At 43.9% G+C, this 19,300-nt stretch overlaps 1 protein-coding gene across 2 annotated transcripts in view; it reads right to left on the minus strand.

The window, feature by feature from the left end:
* Nucleotides 1-8,728, minus strand: part of NFATC3 (nuclear factor of activated T cells 3) — a 60,685-nt gene extending 51,957 nt beyond the window's left edge. For both annotated transcript variants that reach the window (XM_031615133.2, XM_031615132.2), the window contains exon 1: nt 8,466-8,728. In XM_031615133.2, the coding sequence (XP_031470993.1) occupies nt 8,466-8,565 (100 nt within the window). In that variant the 5' untranslated portion in view covers nt 8,566-8,728. The remainder of the gene's footprint in view (nt 1-8,465) is intronic.
* Nucleotides 8,729-19,300: the final 10,572 nt, after the last annotated feature.

Consider the following 19,300-nt stretch of genomic DNA (forward strand, 5'->3'; position numbering starts at 1 on the left):
TGTGGATGCAGGGACCAAAAGAAGACCAAGCACTCTGAAACTGTTGTGCTGGGCCTGACCACAGGAAGATGAGTGGTGATAAAGACAAAATGACAGTAAGCGACTGAGAAGAAAAAGGGAATTTTACATGCTATAGCTGTTGGTACTGTAAGCTGAATTATCACTCACGACCCATCTCACTTCTGGAGGCAAACCTAAAAGACTTCATAAAGGGTTCTCCCTGGTTAATGCTCTATCTAGAAACTGAAATTGTCACCTAACTGCCTACATGACTGCATTGGCCACTGATCAACTTCTAACACCCACGAGCTTATTGACAGCAGCCTGATCTACGTTGAGACTTCTAATGTATTGTCTGCTTCAGTCCCAGAGCAAGCACTGCAGAGGAGCTGACTTTCCATGACCAGAGCACTTAAGTAAGGCCACAGCAAAATAAAAACAACACACAGCACAGAAGCATGCAAGAAAATGAGTATCTTCGTTTATAGGAAAGCATGATGACATAGGTTGTGGCCTCTGAGAAAGCTTGTTGAAAAAGAACACAAGAAGTGACGGGAAAAAGTTTCAGCAGGGAAAAGCTAAGTTATACAGTATGGGAAGGGGAGGCAGAACTGGAGGCATGTCTCTTTCTGTTCAAACAGAACATGACACATGTTGAGATCGGTGTTAATGGGATCTGAGCAAACTAGTGTGGGAACATCTCACACCTCTTCAAAGCCACACTGTACTTCTGCAGCTGTCCTGCAGCACAACGGAAGGCAAACCCCTCCATTCCGCTACAGGCAACCCTACCCTACAGACAACTCAGTGCTTCAACTCATTAATATGTAAATTTTACACACACAAATCTCAAAGAGAGACTGAAACGAGCCAGAATGAGAAGTGCTCGCACCAGTGAAAAATTAGCAACCCCTTGAATTCACTCTGTTAACTGACTGACATGGTATAATGAGCAGAAATGAGAATCTAACAGCCAGGCAGGTGCTTGGGGAAACAGCCAAGGGGAAGCCAGCCCAACAGCCAAGTGAACGCTGAGGCAGAGAAAGAACGCCAATTCTTCAGCAACTTTCAGAATAATCCCCAGAATAGAAGGAAGAACATGACTGTGCCACATGCAAACGCTGGAACTTATATTTTCTTTGTAGAGTCCTAAATAACTCGTGTTTATTCCAGCAGGAGCAAAGGCTTCACCAGATACTGACGTAATCAGTTTAAAAACAAATCCTCCCCTGCCAGCAGAAGTGCCAAGCAATACAAAAGGTACTAGCAGCTGCTGCTTGAACACCTAGGCCTGATAATTCACACTGATGAAACACAGGGACTCTGATCTAATTTAAAGAAGCTGTACACAATGCAAAACGTTGGCAGGTTTTTTAGTGGTTCTTTGTATTAAACTACACATTCTCATCTCGCATTGTCACTTGAGTACGGCTGTCCCAAATGACCCTGCTAAAACCTTCTGTAATTGTGTTGTTCTCCATCTCCGCTGCTCCTTTGTGTCTGTGACTTAGGCAACTGCTACGTTTTACTTAAAGTGCGTATGCATGCTTATAAATTATTGCAGACATTATTACAGGACTTTATCCAGTCAGCCAAAGCAGCAAACCACAGTTAATAAAAGTATCCTGAACTCACCATCAGCTTGAAATTCTGTTTTTGGTGTGGGTTTCATTTCGGGTGATGCAAGAACTTTGTAAATCAATTTAGTGAGAAAGTAACACTTTGTGTTGCTGCCCCAGCTACCTCCAGTCACAGCAAATTTCCTCTGTGGTGCAGCACAATAGCAGCTAATCACTGAATTTATCTTTAAGTGATCTTCCCATTTTTCTATTTGCTCATAACAATATAAAACAATTTTAAAAACAGAATGGAAGAAACTCTCTCTTACAGCACTGGCTTCTAAAAACAAAAGTTAACAGTCACAGAACACAGATTCTTGTTAAGTAACAAATTCAAGGTTTTTGCCTCCTGGAGTCCCGAATAAGCTCATATCTAAAAAACAAAAATCTAGATTTGAAAGGACCCAAAAGTAAACGAATATTCAAATGTGTTAAATATTTAGAAAATCCAACCTCAACAAGCAATATTTTGTTAAAACTATTTCTCATTTTTAGAATTGATGAACAATCTAAGAAGCAATTTTTAAAATAAATGCTAATAATGAGATTCTTCATTTCTAGGGGTGGTGAATCAACTGTAGATACCTGCCCATGTGTTCACCTACAACTGTCTTTTATGCAGTATTTGTTCCTGCTTTAAAAACAAACAAACAAAAAACCACCAAACGACTTCTTTTTTCCTCCCATTTCCTCAAGTACCTAAAAACAAAAACTAGACCTCCTCAAAAACCTAAGGAAAACAATTTCCATCACCCTTTCCCTAAAAAGAATCCACAGCACACGATGTCGGTGGGATATTCAGCCAGAGGAGCAGTAAATGATTAAGTTCAGCTGTTCAGTGAACTGCCGAGATGCGCAGCCCGCATCCAGCCAGCCTGCTTACCGACAGCCTGGCAGCTCCTCAGACTGAACAGCTTCACAAGGTTTGGTAATGACCTATGCCACCAGTGTTTCACAAAAACCCGTACAGATGGGCGTTCTAAAGGCAGAACAGAACACTCACTCAGGAATAAGCTTGCTCCTGCTTTGCCATTTCACCTAGCCCTACCGATCATTTCACTCAGCTTAAATTCCACTGTCATCTGAACCCCACACGGCATGCCTGGACAAATGCACGGACCTGGATGCTGCTTTACAGGCTGGGCTGACTGCCAGCACTGCTCCACGTACTTCCCTGGCCCGCTAGGGCAGCTTTAGGCAACAACTCCAGTATTTACGCTATTGCTGTGAACAGCCAAATTGCTGCTTACTATTGAGCAGGGCCCAATCTATTCTTATTTCTCACTCGTTCAACAGCAACATTACTTAACTAGTCCTCTAGTGGGATATAATCAACTGCTTGCAGCTATAGAGTACAAACAAAAAGGAAAAAAGGCAGTCACATTTTAAGCAGAGCGCTATTTTCTCTTTAAAGAAAGTTTACTTCCAGCATTCAGAAATCTTTAAGAAAAAAGCACTGGCACTAATGTTTTTTACACCAAGACAATCTTCCACAACCCAGCACTTAGCATTTGTTCTGACTTGCACTGTGCCCAACATCCAGGTGGGAGGAGGGGGAACAGAGAGTGGCACGTGAGGCTGAATGCTCACATGAAATAAGTGACATGTGGCCAAGCCAGTGATCTTTCTGAAACTTGTGCATTAGTGTGCCTCAGTGCGCATTGCAGAGAGCCAAACCATGAAAGTTATGACATTAGATCACGTGCAACTACAACTGCCTTGCAACAGCACACATGAGAATTGGGTACTTTGCCAAATGGTCTCGTTCTGGTCAAGCTTCATTCAAACAGGGGAGACTTCATATAGTGAGCATAATACGGAAAGAAGCAACACATCTGAATGTGTCAGCCTCCCATGATTACTGTTTTAGTGTAGCCCAGGCAACTCTGACTTAATTGATACCAGATTTCATTTTAATACAAATTTTCCTTTGGTACTTCCTCAGTACCTCCCTATTATCTCCATGTCACAAGGTCCATGTCACAGACCCTCTATTTTCAGCCAGCTGCTCTGCTCCCCTGCCCTCCACCAGCACGTTACATAACCGCAGCCCGTGCATCATTTGCATCGTGCCCCGCACATCGGCCCTTACGTGCACATCTCAGAAATCACCACCTTGTGAAATAAAACAGTGGCAGTAATTCAATTTCCCCTCAAGTGGTGGTTCCTCCTGAAATATATTTAGTGCTCAATATCTAATAAACAAATATTTTGGTTTACCTCTAGAGGGAAAAAAAAAAAAAAGAAAGAAAGAGACTCAAGCAACTTGTTCATTCATTTCTTTCTTGCACCAGCTGATGTTGGCATTAACTCAGGAGGTCTCTTTTGTACAGCAAACATTTACAGACCTACACGCACTGCTATACTTACATGAATGGCTCAAATTATACCCATTAACCTCAGAGTTACCATCCTGTGCAAAGACTTTCTCCCCTACCCACAGACAACCAAATCTAAATGGACTAAAAGGGCTTAAAAGATGGTCTCTGAAAAAGACTTCAGCAAATCACATCCCACGAGTTGCTCCTGGCAAAGGAGAGCAGACTTTGTGGCAGTTCAGAGCCAGAAGTACGCAGTCACAGAAAGGATGTCAGCACAGCAGCCCCCGCTCAGTTGTACCTTGAGTGCACAACGACTGCCAGCATTCAGCCTTCGATTTTCCACCCTGAGACTATTTTCTTTCCTACCACAACTTGACTTTCTTAGCTTTGCCTACCTTAAACACCATCTTAGGGAAAAGAACAAGAAGTTCAACCACACTACAAACTTCTATAAACATTTTAGCCTGTCTCCTACTCTCTACAACAGCCTCTGACAGCAATGTCACGAATACATGTTGAAGAAGCGGAGGTTACTTTAGATAGCAGTGATCAAAGCAAAGCTATAAAGACTAGTATTATAGTATTGTTTCAGTACAAGTCATGAGTTCTCATATTTTTCTACCACATTCCTAAATTAAAAGACTCTCATCCAGTGCCCACTTCTGCTGCAGAGAACTGCTGAGTTGCTGAGGCCAATGCAGTGGAGGTCAATGCGCTTTGGAGTGCTCAGCACACAGGCAGCAGGACCTGCAGAGCAGCCCAAGGAGCTCCAAGGTGCTCATGGGGAAAGAAGAACAAATACAGAAGCCTTCAAGAGAAAATATGGTATTACTTTCATAGTCACGATGGCATAATGTGTATTGGTACTTGGAAAAGGCCTTGAACCAGTAAGCTAACGGCTCTAAGCTAGAAGAAAAAAAACTTGAAGTAGCACAGAATTATGGAAGCTTTCAAATAAACTCTAGAGCCAAGTCCAGTTATAGTGTCCTTCAGTGGAGCAAGGCTCCAGCTAACAAAGGCATTCTGAATTGTCACTAAATTCATCACCAAACTGGGACACAAAAACTGAACAAACAAACAAAATAAATCAAACAACCCACAACTCCGTCTGTTTTCTTCTCAGGAGGTAAGGAGGACTGTGAGAAATAATGTACCAGTAACAAGATTACTACACAGTATTACTTAACCAAATATCAAGTCACGGAAAATATGCAGAATTTTTTTTTATTTTTTTTTTTTTTAACTTTTCTTCACAGTTTCCAAGAAAATAAAACACATATTATGAACAAAAACTCCAAAGAGAATAATTTTGGTTTTTCGCAGTAAAGCAGTCAATTCTGGTGAAAACAAACAAAAAGCAACAAAGGATGACAACCTATATTGAAAGCAAGCAGGTACCAGGAATTTCTCCTCGTCCATAGCTGAAGAACAAAAGGCTGGGGAGTCAGGGAAGCCATTGTGGGTAACAAAGCCTCAGCCTGCCTCTCGCTCTTCCAGAGCTTCTTCAGGGTTCTGAACTGCAGCACCAATCACTCAACTGCCCGTATTTCCTAATTAAATAATTCCTTTTCTGGATATTGAACAGCTTGCAGCCTCCGATTTTAAACCACCCCACATTTCACATACCAACAAGAAATAATTCTGGATGGTACAGAACTTTACAAGATCCTGAATTCCCAGCTCAGTACTACATACTCTGAGTTCTTTAAAGAGCCCTTCCCTCACAAAAAATACAGTTTTTGAAACAGAGGACAAACTCTGAAAATAAAAATTCAGCTAAAGAAACATCACAGCAACTCATCCTTGCTCCCTTTTGCACAGTTCAGTATTTCAGCAGTGAACTTCATCCTCAACAGATGAGCTTTAACAGCAGCACGGAGACCACTATGCTTATTTGCTTAACGCCCAATAAATTCGAAATTCAAACTTCTCAAAATTACACTGAATTGCATTGAAATACTGGGTGCAGGCAGAAAAAAAAACTTTTCAAGTATCAAACACAGAAGTGTCAAAAATCTGTTTTTAGTAAAAAGGTGGAGACACCTCAAATACATTTGACAAAGCCACTTACTTGACAGTCTATTGTACAAGAGCGCACAGGACCTCGATGCAAGTGACAGAACGTGGCAAGGTGCAACCAGATGCTCCTGCAACTAACAGAACAGTTCTGCAGCAAAGGGATTTGGTTCACTTCAGAGTGCTCTATCACTGAAGGCCTGGATTGTTCTGTCAGAGAGACGAAGCTCATGAGTCCCCAGAACTCCACCACCTGTGCTGGCTGCTGAACACTGCCAGATGAAAGCAATCCCTTGTTGCCTCCTTGGGACACAGACACCGAACTTCCAAAGAGAAGAGGAAGGCGCTACAGAAAGCGCTCAGTGCCTGATCACCGTTTACAATTACCTGAGATGCTTCTGAACACAACCAAATTTGCACGCCAGTACATGAGGTATATGAAATGTGCAATCCCTCTGAACTTAAATGAAGTATGCTGCAGACTGCTGTATCACCATACAGACTTCTAAACACTTTTGAACCATCCTTCATGCATTCCTCCCCCATCACTACAAACTGCCACTTTCAGACTAGACGTGCAAGCACTGCTGCAGAACACTGATCTCATTTTCTGCCACTCAGCACAAAACTAAGTATTCTGGTTCAAGCGTCCTGAAAACGACTGAAATTGCTCTAACTTGGAAAACAGGCTGCTTTAATTTCTCCTACGATCCCTTTAAAGTCACACAAAAAGGTAATCTGCAGCCTGAGATCAACATCTGCGTTGTAGTTCAGGAATCAGAAGTACATTACATGAAAGGACAGCTCACATTTTCTTACTTTTGATTATAAAGTCAAAAATAAAAGTTAAAAAAGCTTATAAATACATCTGTGTATCCAGAATAATTAAATGCTATCACTACTGCAGTCTCAGCACAAACGGAAGCATTAACGTAGATTTCTGTGCTAGTTGGGCAAGAACTTCGTACCCAACACCTCTTTCACAGGGATGCCATCCCAAACATCCAGAGATACAGCACGAAGCACAAGAACTTGTCTTCAAGTAATCCCAAGAGACTTGGCAATCTGAATATTACTTATTTCAAAGTAAGCACCTTTCCCTGTGACCTACATGTTTTAACATGACCTTCCATTAGGAAAGAAAATACCCTTATGCTTATTTTGCCACACAACTGCCATCATCACTGAAGCTAGACATATAGGGCTATGAAATATATGGTCCACATACTCTCCTCGGGGAGATTAAAAGTTTCTGCTCATCTGCTGTACTCAGATGAGGGGAAGATGAAAGATAAAAAGATTTCCAGTTTGGATCTTTGCAGAATCCAGTCCTCAACACACAGGCAGCATTAACAGCTGAACTCTAGCAGTGCTTCCACTGACTGATCCCAACCCTTCCACCTCCAGCCCATGTCTGCACACCACCAACCAGGAGCTCCTGAGCCAGGGATGCAGGCAGGATGCAGGCAAGCGAGCTCTTACTGAGTGCTACAGCAACTGGTCTGACTTCATGGTCTGACTGTCACGTTTTCAAACTTGCCTTAAAAATAATCTTAACATATCAAGCACGGAAATTTTTCTCTATGTAAGGCAGTACCTGAACCATTTGTTAAGGAATGCTACCAACATACAAATATTACAGAATTGTTAAGGTTAGAAAAGACCTCCAAGAGCGTGAAGCCCAACCCCTGGCCCACCACCTCCATGCCCACTATAGTGCCCTATCTTCCAACCAATGTTTTCTCATTTTCATCAATCCCTCACTGAGTAACACAGTTTGGATCACCAGTATTATGTGAAAAGTGCATAGAAATTGGAAGTCATCAATTTTTGTTGTAATTGAGTAGCATCCCTGCTGTTTCCCGTTTGACTTGCACGCATCCTGTCCATCTGATCCATAATGCATTTATTTTGGCTAGCAGAACTCAGGTCTCCTTCCCAAAAGCACCATCTGCTTTTTAACGTTCCCGTCCCGTTAAGTTGGAAAACAAGGAAGGAAAATCTTTTTTTTTTTTTTTTTCTCCCTTTTTTTTTTTTGTCCGAGGAATCCGTAAGCTACAACTTAACACTAAAAAAGCCGGAGTTCACTTCTGGACACGGGACGCGGGGCGCTTCTCCCACCGCAGCGGCGCGGCCCAACATGGCTGCGTGCAGCTCCGCACCCACGGCCGCCCCGCAGCCCCGCACGGCGCAGCGCACAGCGCCCCGCGGACGCAACTTTTCGCCCCGCTCCCTCCCGGCCCCGTCCCGCCTCCCGCACAACACGGGTTTTTCGGTCTTTTTTTTTTTTTCTTTTTCCCTTCGGTTTTTCTCCTCTCAACGACGGCGGCGGGGCCGGGCCGCCCCTCATCTCATCTCATCTCATCTCATCTCATCGCCCCTTCGCGCCCCGCCGGGCCCGGCCCGAGTGCCGAGGGCGGAACGGCCGCTCCCCGCCCCCCCGCCGCGCCGTGAGGAAAACAGGAAGCCGCCCCCCCCCCCCTCCCCAACGGCCCGGCCGGCACCGCACCTGCAGGGCCCAGCGGCGGCCCGGGCCCGGGCTGCCCGTCCTCCCCGAAGATCAGCCTGAAGTCGAACTCGTCGTTGGCTCCGCAGTTTGCCGTAGTCATGGGTTTGGCCGGCGAGGCGAAGCGGGACGCCGTCGCCCTGCCGGGCCGCGCCGGGCTCCGCGCCGGGCTGCGCTGTGGCCGCCGCCCCTCAGGGCCGCCTCATGGCACCGCGCGCGGCCGAGGGGAGGGGAGGGGGCGCGAGGCGGGGGGGGCGCGCGGCAGGCGGCGGCGCGAGCGGCTGCTCCGACCTCGGCGCGAGCGGCCGTGCCCGGGCGCCTTCTGTCACTCACGGGGGGGAGGGCGCCGCTACGGGCCGACGCCGGCCCCGCCCCCGCCCCGCGCGCGCCCGCCGGCCCCGCCCCCGCCCGGCGGTTCCCACACCCGCGCCCTCGCGCGGCGCCGTGCCCGTGACGTCGGCCGCACCGAGGCCGCCTCGTGACCCGCGCCGCCGAGCGGGCGGCGAAGGACGGAGGGACGTCACGCGGCGCCGCTCCCCCCCGCGGGGACCGCCGGGGGATGTAGTCGGTCGCCGGGCGCGGAGGCACCGCCCAGCGGGAGCGGGCCGGCCGCGCCGAGGGGCGGGGTGCCACGTGTCGCTGCGCTCGCGCCGCAGCGGCTCCGCGGCCGGGCAGCGCCTGGGAGCTGCGGGGGGGTTGGCGCGGACCGGCGGCGCGCCGTACGAAGAAGCGGCCCCGCGGCCGCGGAGGGGAGCGCGGGAATGTCGGAACGCCGTCGTGCGTTGTCCCGCGTCTCTTGCTGGAGGAAGGAAAGGGCTGAAAGCACGTGCGGAGCCGTGGCCGTTCTTGCAGCCGGCCGGGCGGTGCCGACGCTCCCGGTGCGGGCCCGGGGTGCGCTGAGCTCGTAGGACAAAACGCCGCGCAGCCTGTGCTGTGCAGCCGGGTTGCTCCTCAAATGGGGAAGGCAGGAGGGTTCTAGCTCTGTGCTGTCGGTACGGATGGGAACTCAAGCCCTGCTCGTACCCAGCCGTGTGGTCTTGAAGGTCAGTTATGGGGTGTTCACGGTTTTATTTGTGATAGAGGCTGATAAACTTCCGGAATTAGCCCTGCTGTGCCTTTCAGGCGTTAAGGAACCAGGCTGTGCTGCCAAGTTCTAAAATCAGTTAACTAGAACCACCACTGTGATCGCATGGCCATGTGAAACCAAAGGTCTGTGTGTGTTATCACCTCGTTAATCACGCCGTCTTGGGCACGAATAACAAACTGAACGTGTTTCGGTGCACAGGAGCTTCCTAAGGCTGTAATCTTCACAGAATTGTAAGGGTTGGAAGGGACCTCTGGAGCTCCCCCAGTCCAGCCCTGCTCCTGGAGCGGTTCCTGCAGCAGGCTGCACGGGAAAGCATCCAGGTGGGTTTGAGTACCTCCAGAGAAAGAGAGCCCACCGCTCTGGGCAGCCTGTGCCCTATCACCCTCACAGTAAAGTAGTTCTTCCTTGTGCTTATCTGGAACTTTGTGTGTTCCAGTTTGTGCCTGTCACCCCTTGTTCTGTCACTGGGCACCACTATAAAGAGTCTGGTCCCATCCATTTGACTTCCCCATCCTTTAAATATGGATAAGTATTGATGAGGTTCATCCCTCAGTTTCCTCTTCCCCACGCAGAATCAGCCCCAAAACTCTCAGCCTTTCCCCGTATGGGAGATGCTCCAGGCCCCCCATCACCTTTGAAGCTCTGCACTGGGCTCTCCAGCAGTCCCGTCTGTCTTCTGTCATTGTTGAGGTGGATCCAAACAGACTTAGGCCAGCCCCACTCCTGTGTTATCACTGGATATTCTCTTCATAGACTGAGTAGAAGTCAGAGAAAAAAGCTGATGTGGAGAGAAGGAAGCTCAGTGATCTATGCTGAAGAACGCATGTGTTTTTCTTCCCCCTTATTGTCCTAATGCAGCATCCTTTCTGTTGCTGCTCCCCACACAGCGGTTGTTCCTTGCTATAAAATGCACGTGGGGGTTGCAGCTGCTGTTCATTCAGTGCTGAGGCCATGAGTGATGCTCCTGGTGCACCTGGGTCCCTCGTGGAGGAAGCCCAGCCCCGCCCCGCACCATGAGCTCAGCCCTGGCTGCAGCCTCCTCTGAGGCCAAGGTCACACAGCAAGGCAAGCTGGAAAAGAATGTGTAATTGGATTAAGCAAGGGTTAAAAAAAGCCCTCGTGTAGTCCTGAATGAAAAGAGGTCTACAATGAACAGTTTGGGATGATGTGGTATATATCAAATGGTTCTTAGCTATTTTTTTCTGAAAATTTTGGGGCAACCTTTCACAATTTCAAAGCAGATATATCAGAATTCATCTTATTGTTAAATAATGGCTGTGTCAGATTACAGCACGTGGAGTAACTGTAGCTGTTTCCTGTTCTGCTGTACCAGGAGATTATTCATTATGCATGTCCCTGGAGAAAAATACAACCAAATTTGTTCTCTCTGTAAGGAGCCATGTGAATGCAATCCAGGTTCCTTGATAAGATGCTCAGCATGAAGTTCTAATCAGCATGCTGAATATGTAAAATACTGCCTTGTTCCTTTAGATGCAAAACAAATCCTTTCTCTCCTGTTTGAGGCAGGTATCCAGCAACCAGTGGTAGCTGCAGGTCATCGGGGGGTGCTGTCAGTGAAAGGGAAAAAAGGCCACATGGACTTCATACCCTGAAATACAGCGGAGCAATCTGCTATCTCATGACCATTGAGCCAAGAGGAGCAACTTACAGACTTTGTAGAAAGTAAGGCTGCACTCTAAGCAGTTAATGAATGTTACTTACAATGATCTCCACAAGGCTACGTACTTCAAAGTCAGATATACCCAGCTCTTTGAGTTCAGAACTTGTGCTTCGTGCCAATCCTTTGTCTTTTCTCCACCACATTTTTCATTTCACTCTCTCTCCCCCACTGTACTACATATCCTTTATGCACTGAATTCCCCAAACCTAAAAAACCTTCAAACCTTTTCACGCAGCCAAAGAGTAATCGGGGCATAACCACGTTGGCAGCACCCCTCAGTGCACTGACGTGGGTTTGCACCAATTTGCAGGGACCTGGGTCAGCCCCATGCTTGAGGCTGCGGCACGACCTGGTGCTCACATGCTGCCCCGAGCTCAGCCAGCAGCAGAACAGGGACGACCTTCTTTCACCGTGGTTTTGTGCCGCAGGAATGCTTTTCTGTACTCCTTTGTTCAGGATGCATAGGTGGTTCCTCTCCTCACTGCTTTCAGGCTGCGTTACTGCATCCAGATGGGGATACACCTTGATGTGCTCAGAAGCTGGAGTTACTGCCCGTGCCTTGGGAAGGAAAGAGCATGCTTCCTGTGGTGGTTGAATCCTTTCCAAACTGGGGCTATTTTCTAGGCGTGTTGTGACTTTCAGCTCCAAAAACCTGAGGGCTGCATTGTGCTGTGTTTTATTTTCCACGCATCATCCTATGCTGGATAGCAAGGAACTCTGAGCTGCAGCCACATCCCAGATCTGTATTTGTCTTGGAGTAGCAGGGATTCCTCCCCCTTCCTATGGGCAGCAAATCAAACCCAGCTGTGCAATTGTAGCCAGAATAGGCTCTGGAAGAAGCATGGCCAGGCATTTGTTCTGCATGATTCAATAAACCAAACAGCCTCGAATTAGGAATATAATGCATAAGGTTGTGTTTCAGATGCTTGATCTCGTTCCCTTCTGTGGTCGGATCTGGACCTGTTTAGAAGCCACACACACCAGTGTGGCAAGGAAAGGGCAGATGAGAAAGCACAGAGAAGGACTCCTGGAATCAGCAGATAGTGCTCTCTGGCTGCATCTATGGTCATGCTTTTTACAGCTAATATTGAAAAAAGCATGAGTACAGGAAAGGAGATATATGTATGTGTGTGTGTGTATAAACCACTGCAAATATATCCTTAGACACTTGCATTCATTTGCAAATGGCATCCAAACAAAATAACCCAGCTTTGATTTCTCTCACAGCTCGCAACGCAAATCCATTTTTTAAGCATGCAGAAGAGTGTTATGTAGGAGAAAGATACTATTTCAGTAAGGAGGCAATGTTCAGGACAGTTAAATTCAGCAGCCATATAGAAAAGGGTCTTGCATTCTGCACACAAGGTCATAGGTTATTTATATTTAATATGTGACATCTGGCATTTTGAATAATTTCCTTGGCTAATTACCAGTGCCTGGGTGAAATGTGAAACTTCTGCCATCAGGGAATTAAAAGGAAAACAAAAACAAAAGTAGATTGCAGAGCACTGGAAAGTTTTATAGGAAAATTAGGAGTTGTCCTAATTCAGGCATCAGATAAACAGCAGGAGAAAATAGAGTAAAAGGGAGTAGTGTGACTGAACTTGGATAAATTTAAGTTTTCAGGGCAAATTTGCAGTCATCCTTTTAAGACTCACTATGCCTTGATTGTTTGATTGCAGCACTCCTCACTCTCATGCTCAGCACTGAATCAATGGGGTATTTGTAATAACAGGATTTCAAAGTGGAAAGCAAGAAAGAAACGAAGAAAGAAAGGATTGCCTACAAGGTGTGTGTTGACAAAAACACACCTACATAAAAATTTAATGAGGTCATAGAGTCTCATTTAACCATTTTACAGTTTACCCCAGGACGCTTCATCGCTCCCCTAAACTTCCTGCAGTCATAGTAGTATCCTGCAGTATATTTTTCTTCTATATATATTTCACATCAAATAATCATTGCTTTGCTTTATTGTTTGTTTAACATTCTGCACACATTACTTCATAAAGTTTTCTGCTGCTTTATATTTCTGTAGTTTTACAGAGCGGGTTGGAGTCTCGTTTGGCAGTTACCATCACACACACATTAGAAAGAGCAGAGGGCCTGGAAGTCTGGCTCTCAGCTGCATGGCTCTCCTCACAGAGTTTCTGTTCACAGTATTTTTGCTTTCAGGTCATCCAGTGAAAACAAAATAAAATTACCAGCAGCATTATTACTGGAATTAAAACATAAGGTCATTCTTCCAGGCACAGGTATTTGCTCCTGAAGTGATTGCTTTCACAGGAACCTTAGAGTCTTACTACAAAACCTAAAGTGGTTTGTGAGTGAAATCAGATGGCAATTGAGATTGCTACCAGAAAAAGAACAAAATCCTTTAATGCACAGTGATGATTGCATAAGATAAATATTTGTGGAAACTCTAATGAGGTTTCATAAAAGCTCTTAGGCTTGATACAAAGACTAGGAGGGCATTTTACTTACTTGTATTTCAACTTTGATTTTTGAATGTTTGTCAGCCAGCAGACAGTTCTCTTGCTAAGGTACAGCACTGGGACTTAGAAAATATGGGTTCTGTTCCAGCCTTCCAATTTCTCATAGGCTAATTTTCAGACTTTCCCAATGGACATAAGTAATTTGCTCTCTATATTTTCACTACAAATGCTGCCTTATTTCCCCTCTAAGGTGAGGACAACACAACTTTTGTAGTCTCTGCTTTTACTTAGATTGCACACGCCTCTGCATAAGAACTTTGAAGTCTGAAATAGCTCTTAAATGCTGCTTGAACAGCCAGGCAGCCAAACTGGGCAATCACACAACTGTCATAGCAAAATTACCCCAGTCTCTGAGCCTCTAGCTAGCTCTATAGGATCTATACATAATACGATAATCCTATGACATGGCTCTGTTTTGTCTAAGTGTACTGCCTGCATGAAGCCTGCAGGGCTCATTCTTCAGTGAAAGGGCCTGTCAACCTTGTGCAAATTACTTTTGTCCTTGACTTGGGTCAGACTAAGCCAACATAAAACAATAGGCTCTAATGCACAGAATGCTCTAAAGGCTCACTGGCAGTTTGGCTTTTGGACTGCTACTGCACTTTTGTGAAGTGGATTCATTTTGCAGTCGTCAGGTCACATGCACACAGCACTTGCTTGGTCTGTGCCTAATGAGCTTTCTGACCCAGAATCTTAATTTGGATACAACAGCTTTCAGATGAGAGGCAACAGGTGCTGAACAGGATTGCCATGTCCCAGCTGTGGCAGGTGCTTGCGTGTCTTTTTGCTGTGATCCATGCCAGTATGAAGTCAGACAGACCAGCCAGGTGGTTCGCATTTAGCTTTTCCTTTGCACTGGAATAAAAGCAGAACTGACAGCCAGTTTTGAGCTGATTGAGTTTCTGCCTGGTTGGCTGACCAGATTGCATGTAAGAGGGTTGATGCTTCTTTGACCGAGCACGGGTCGGGAGATTTAACTATTTGATTTGGTTTCAGAATCAATTCTCAATGCAGCAGTTATCAGACACGAGGCTGCTAGTCCTGGTCCTTATCTTTCTACCATAACCCTTACCCAGGAGTAGGCTTTGTGGCTCCTTATGTGCAAAACTGGACTGCGGGATATACTGCTGCATATTAAAATGAATGGAAAGCAGAAAAAGCAAAAAGATAGTAAGAACTGATTAAATACTGAGTATTCTTCCAAGCTGGACAACAAGCTATTCAATTAACAAAGTCAGGTCTGGAAGAATATTACTCGGTAAAGGTTCACGCTTTAGAATAAATGTATTGTTGCTGTATTTGCAGTTGCTATGTCTTCATTTCTCATATATGCATAAAGAATGGGTTAGCTGTTAATTTTTGTTGAACAAAAAACCCGAGTTTTAATGAATACTCAAATAAAATGGATTTTTAAAACATGTTCAAACTGGAAATTTTATTCCAAACTTGTCATCTAGTCAGGGATAAGAACAAATCACGTGATCAATCTTTTCACTTTTATCAAAAAGGCCATAAATGTTTGAATATGCAGTCTAGGTTCACTGTGCATGTCACAAATCCTCAGTCCGCAAATGCAAAAATTAATGTTTGACCTCTGCAAAGTCCTCTGCAGGCCAGGCCTGGTGCTCCTGTACACTAAGAACCAATATTCCAATAGGTGGTAACTAATGGTAAGCTACAGAACAAATATTGTCAGAGAGAACTGGTAGGAGAAAATATTAAATTTGTTGAATTCAATATTATGATGCTATAGGATGGGTAAATAATTCTGAGTTTTGTGCAGTGGTTACCGGTGCAAAATTGTATTGCATTTATTTTTATTTTTGCTCATTTTGTTTTGTCTACGAAGCACTTGCAGATAACAAAGTTCATAATGTGTAGATTGAGCAAAAAGTTGACAACAATTTCTCAGAATGCAGCCTACTCTCCATTCTTCTATGTTACATCTAATTTCTGCCACAGTTAGCTAAAAAAATTGTAGTTGCATCTCAAATGGTAGTAATAACTAGGAGACAAGATAACCCATCCAGTCCTCTCCATGAGAAAATAAAGTAATTGGTAACAAGTAGTCTAAGATCCAGAAATGAAAGGCACTATATCAAAATTCAAAGCTACCTCAGGAGAAAGTAGGCTGCAAGACCAAAACTAAGTTGTTAGAAAATCTCCATATAGTGTATACATAACATCCGTGAGGGAACAGCAGCACAGCAAAACATGCTGGCCTTCACAAATTAAGTTTCCTAGAGGGAAATAGTTTGTGAAGAATGCCAGACCAACCAAAGAAAAGCAGAAACCCCGCAGTTCAGGCAGCAACTCGTGAATGAACCTGGGATGAACCTCCATGAAGTCCAGTGATACTCTACAGTGGGGAGACTGATTTGCAGTGATGGTACCAGAGGTATTTCTGTTTGGTTCACACTTGCTGACTCAGTGCTAAACTAGTAGTTGGAAAGAGATGCTGGTCAGAATGGATTTGATAAAGCTTCAGCCATTAACCTGAAGATGAAAAGATGCCATGCACTCTGCAAACCATCTTCAAAGCCTTTTCTACAGATGGAGGACTAACACAAACCAGAGTTTTAGCCACAGCTGCTATAAAGCATATATCTGGAGGAAAAAGAATGCAACACTGGGGAAGGTCTAAAAAAAGCTCAGAACTATTCCATGGCTAAGAGTAAAGTGTTCTTTGATAGCGACATAATAAGGTTTAAAAACTACATTTTTTTAATAAACTTAATACAGAAGGGTGGAAATCAGGAAAAAGGAGTTTGACCATTTGAGAGAAAAAAAAAATCAAGAAAACAGCAAGAAAGGTAGTCCAGCTGGGAATTCATCTAATTACAAGGGGGAAAAAAAAAAAGCTTGAAGATCAATGCTCTGCTGATTTTTTCTCCCTTCAGTCTTTGAATTTGTATAGAATAAAAGCCAAGCAAAACATTAAAAAGATGGATAATTTTTCCAGCTGAAATATCTGCTGCTAATATAGAATCTACCTTTTATCCTGTTGTAAACAGAAAATAGACAGATAGTAAATATAAGGGTTTTAATGCAAGGATGGAAAGTTGTGAATAAAGATTATAGAAGAGGAAGATGGTACAAGAGGAGAGTGATGTACAGAGATGAGTAAATACATTTGTGTGTGAGCAATGCTAAAAGTGCCCACCTCAGAACCACAGCAAATTAACGGAAGAAAATAGGTGCTATATATAAGGACTTTTATCTGGTCAGCCACTGAGACAGCTGGAATTAAAGTAAAATCTGAAATTCAGCCTGAAATCTAAGGTAGGCCAAAAAAGGAACATGCTTTCATAAGATTATAATAGTAATGACTACAATTTGGTCATTGTAGCTGGGTGGTTACAGCCCACCATAATAAGCATCAGAACTGTATCAGCCTATTTCCTATTGAAATAAAACCAAACATATCTTTTCCAAGTCTTGTTCAGTCTGCAGTGCTGAGGAGTCTAAAATGTTTCTGCAAAGAAAAGGGGAGGATCATGAGGAATAATGTGTTCATTAGCAACAGTGAGCAAAGCAATAGCGTGGTTTTGGTTAAGTTCCTCTTAGAGGAGGAGGCAGTGGGCTGAAGCAGCTTAAGTGAAAATATCCCATAAATACAGTTAAAAATAGAAACTAATTAGCCCATAAACCCACCCAAAATGACAAGTTTCTAAACAAAAGGATGGGACCAAGTTATTTTTGGCAAAATTACTTTAGTATTTATAAACTAAAAGAATAAAATACAGGGAGGTGTTAGTTCCTCTTGAAAGTTTCTTCATTAACTTACTAAACCCTTCTGCTGAACTAAATGTACCCACAGACAAGAAAAGGCAAAGTTTCTGGAATCTGCTAGTTAGTTTTCCATTCGAATTTAAACATATACATCTTCTCCAGTTTTGCTCAATTGAAAAACAAGAAGAAATCAATCAGCCATGAAGTGGTTTCTGCTGGGCAGGGATTCAGCAGGAAGCAGTCAGCAGTATTGTATGCACCCACAATCACTATAATGCATGGCTTTTTTAGCATGCAGTAGCATTAAGCTGTTCTGATGGCTTTGACATGCTTTTGCTCAGCAAAAAAATGCTGAAGAGAGCAACAGCTGCCCTTCTTGGTGCTCTCCTGCAGGCAGACTCTAATCCTCCGGGTTTATACAGTTGTTCAAGAACCATTAAAAGGAAAAGCCTTCTGAAACACCAGAGGCACCAAATGGGAAACTGTTTGCACCGAGTTTTACCTATATTAAGAAAAAGTGTAATTTATGCTCGTGAATTTTTTACAGTAGAACCTTCCAAAAAGTCAATATTTAAATATGCATTTCACAGAATAGTGTTTCATATTTATTATCACAAAAGGAGGGGTGTGTCTGCTACAGTATGGCCATAAACTGGAAATGAATATTTTCCAGTCAAGACAGCACATGAAAGTTATTTGTCTAGCAGCTTCCAAAGTTGTAAACCCAGTTCAACTGGCTACCAGGCTCTGACTGTGCTTGGTAGAAAACAAGTGGTACGTACCAGTGAATCAGACAGAAGATCAAACTAAAAATAGTTTCAAAGTTTATATTTATATACCTTCAGTATATAAATTGTATTAAAAGCAGTCTTACTGGATTGCTTCGTGTTGTTCTTTTTGCCACTGGGAATGCCCTGACAAATTATACTGAGGTTGTTATAAAATTGATGGTAAAAGTTTAAAATTAAGCTTTAAAATGACTTAGAGTGGAAAACAATTGCAAGCCAAGAAACGTTACTGTTAGAGTAAAACTTGAAAGAAATCCAAACTTATTAAGGCATAGAACCTCATACAGTATACGCAGGCAAAGTTAACTCTTTACTCTAGCAATCCTTTAGTTGGAAAATAAATTTCGTGAATATTTTAATAGGAATTTAATCTGGGATTACAAGATATATTACAGTAAATTGTATCAACATTTAGAATTAACACAGAGTGTTCCTGGTGTCAGTAACGTTGTGAGATACGTTCTTCTGTTAGTAAAGTGTAACATCAATTCACTGAGGCTTCATGGTAGGAAACAGTAGCTATATGTGGTTAATACTGCTAAAAGAATCACAAATAAGAAAGATCCTAAAAGGAAAGGAATGACTGCCAGTAAATGGTACAAGACCAAAGGTTAAGTAACTCTCAGAACACGAGGTTATGGGTCGAAGTAGTTAAAGGGAATATATCCCAGAAATACACTTGAGAAAATGAACTAATTAACCCCTAACATCACCAGAATGGCCAGTCTTTAAATGGAAGGGTGGGAAGAGTTTATTTTTGGGAAATCTATTTCAATATAACCGGTCAAAATATGACTCAAAAGTTAAAGTAAAATCGCACAGGATTTAAATTCATTTGTACTGAACATCTCTGCAGTTCTCAGTAGTGGCTCAAACAGCATTTTTAAAGAAAAGATTTTCTATTTCTCCTGCTTCAGCTTAGGATGTATTCCTATACCTTCAGCCAACCTAATGCACAGTTGCCACAGTCTTGACTATCCACCCTCCCCGTAGCTGCTCAGAGATTTGTGCTGATGTGAGCACTGTGCAGGAAATCAGCTCAGGGATCTGAGCCA

Source organism: Phasianus colchicus, chromosome 13 (assembly GCF_987193195.1).
Source record: "Phasianus colchicus chromosome 13, bPhaCol1.hap1.1, whole genome shotgun sequence".
Lineage (NCBI taxonomy): Eukaryota > Metazoa > Chordata > Aves > Galliformes > Phasianidae > Phasianus > Phasianus colchicus.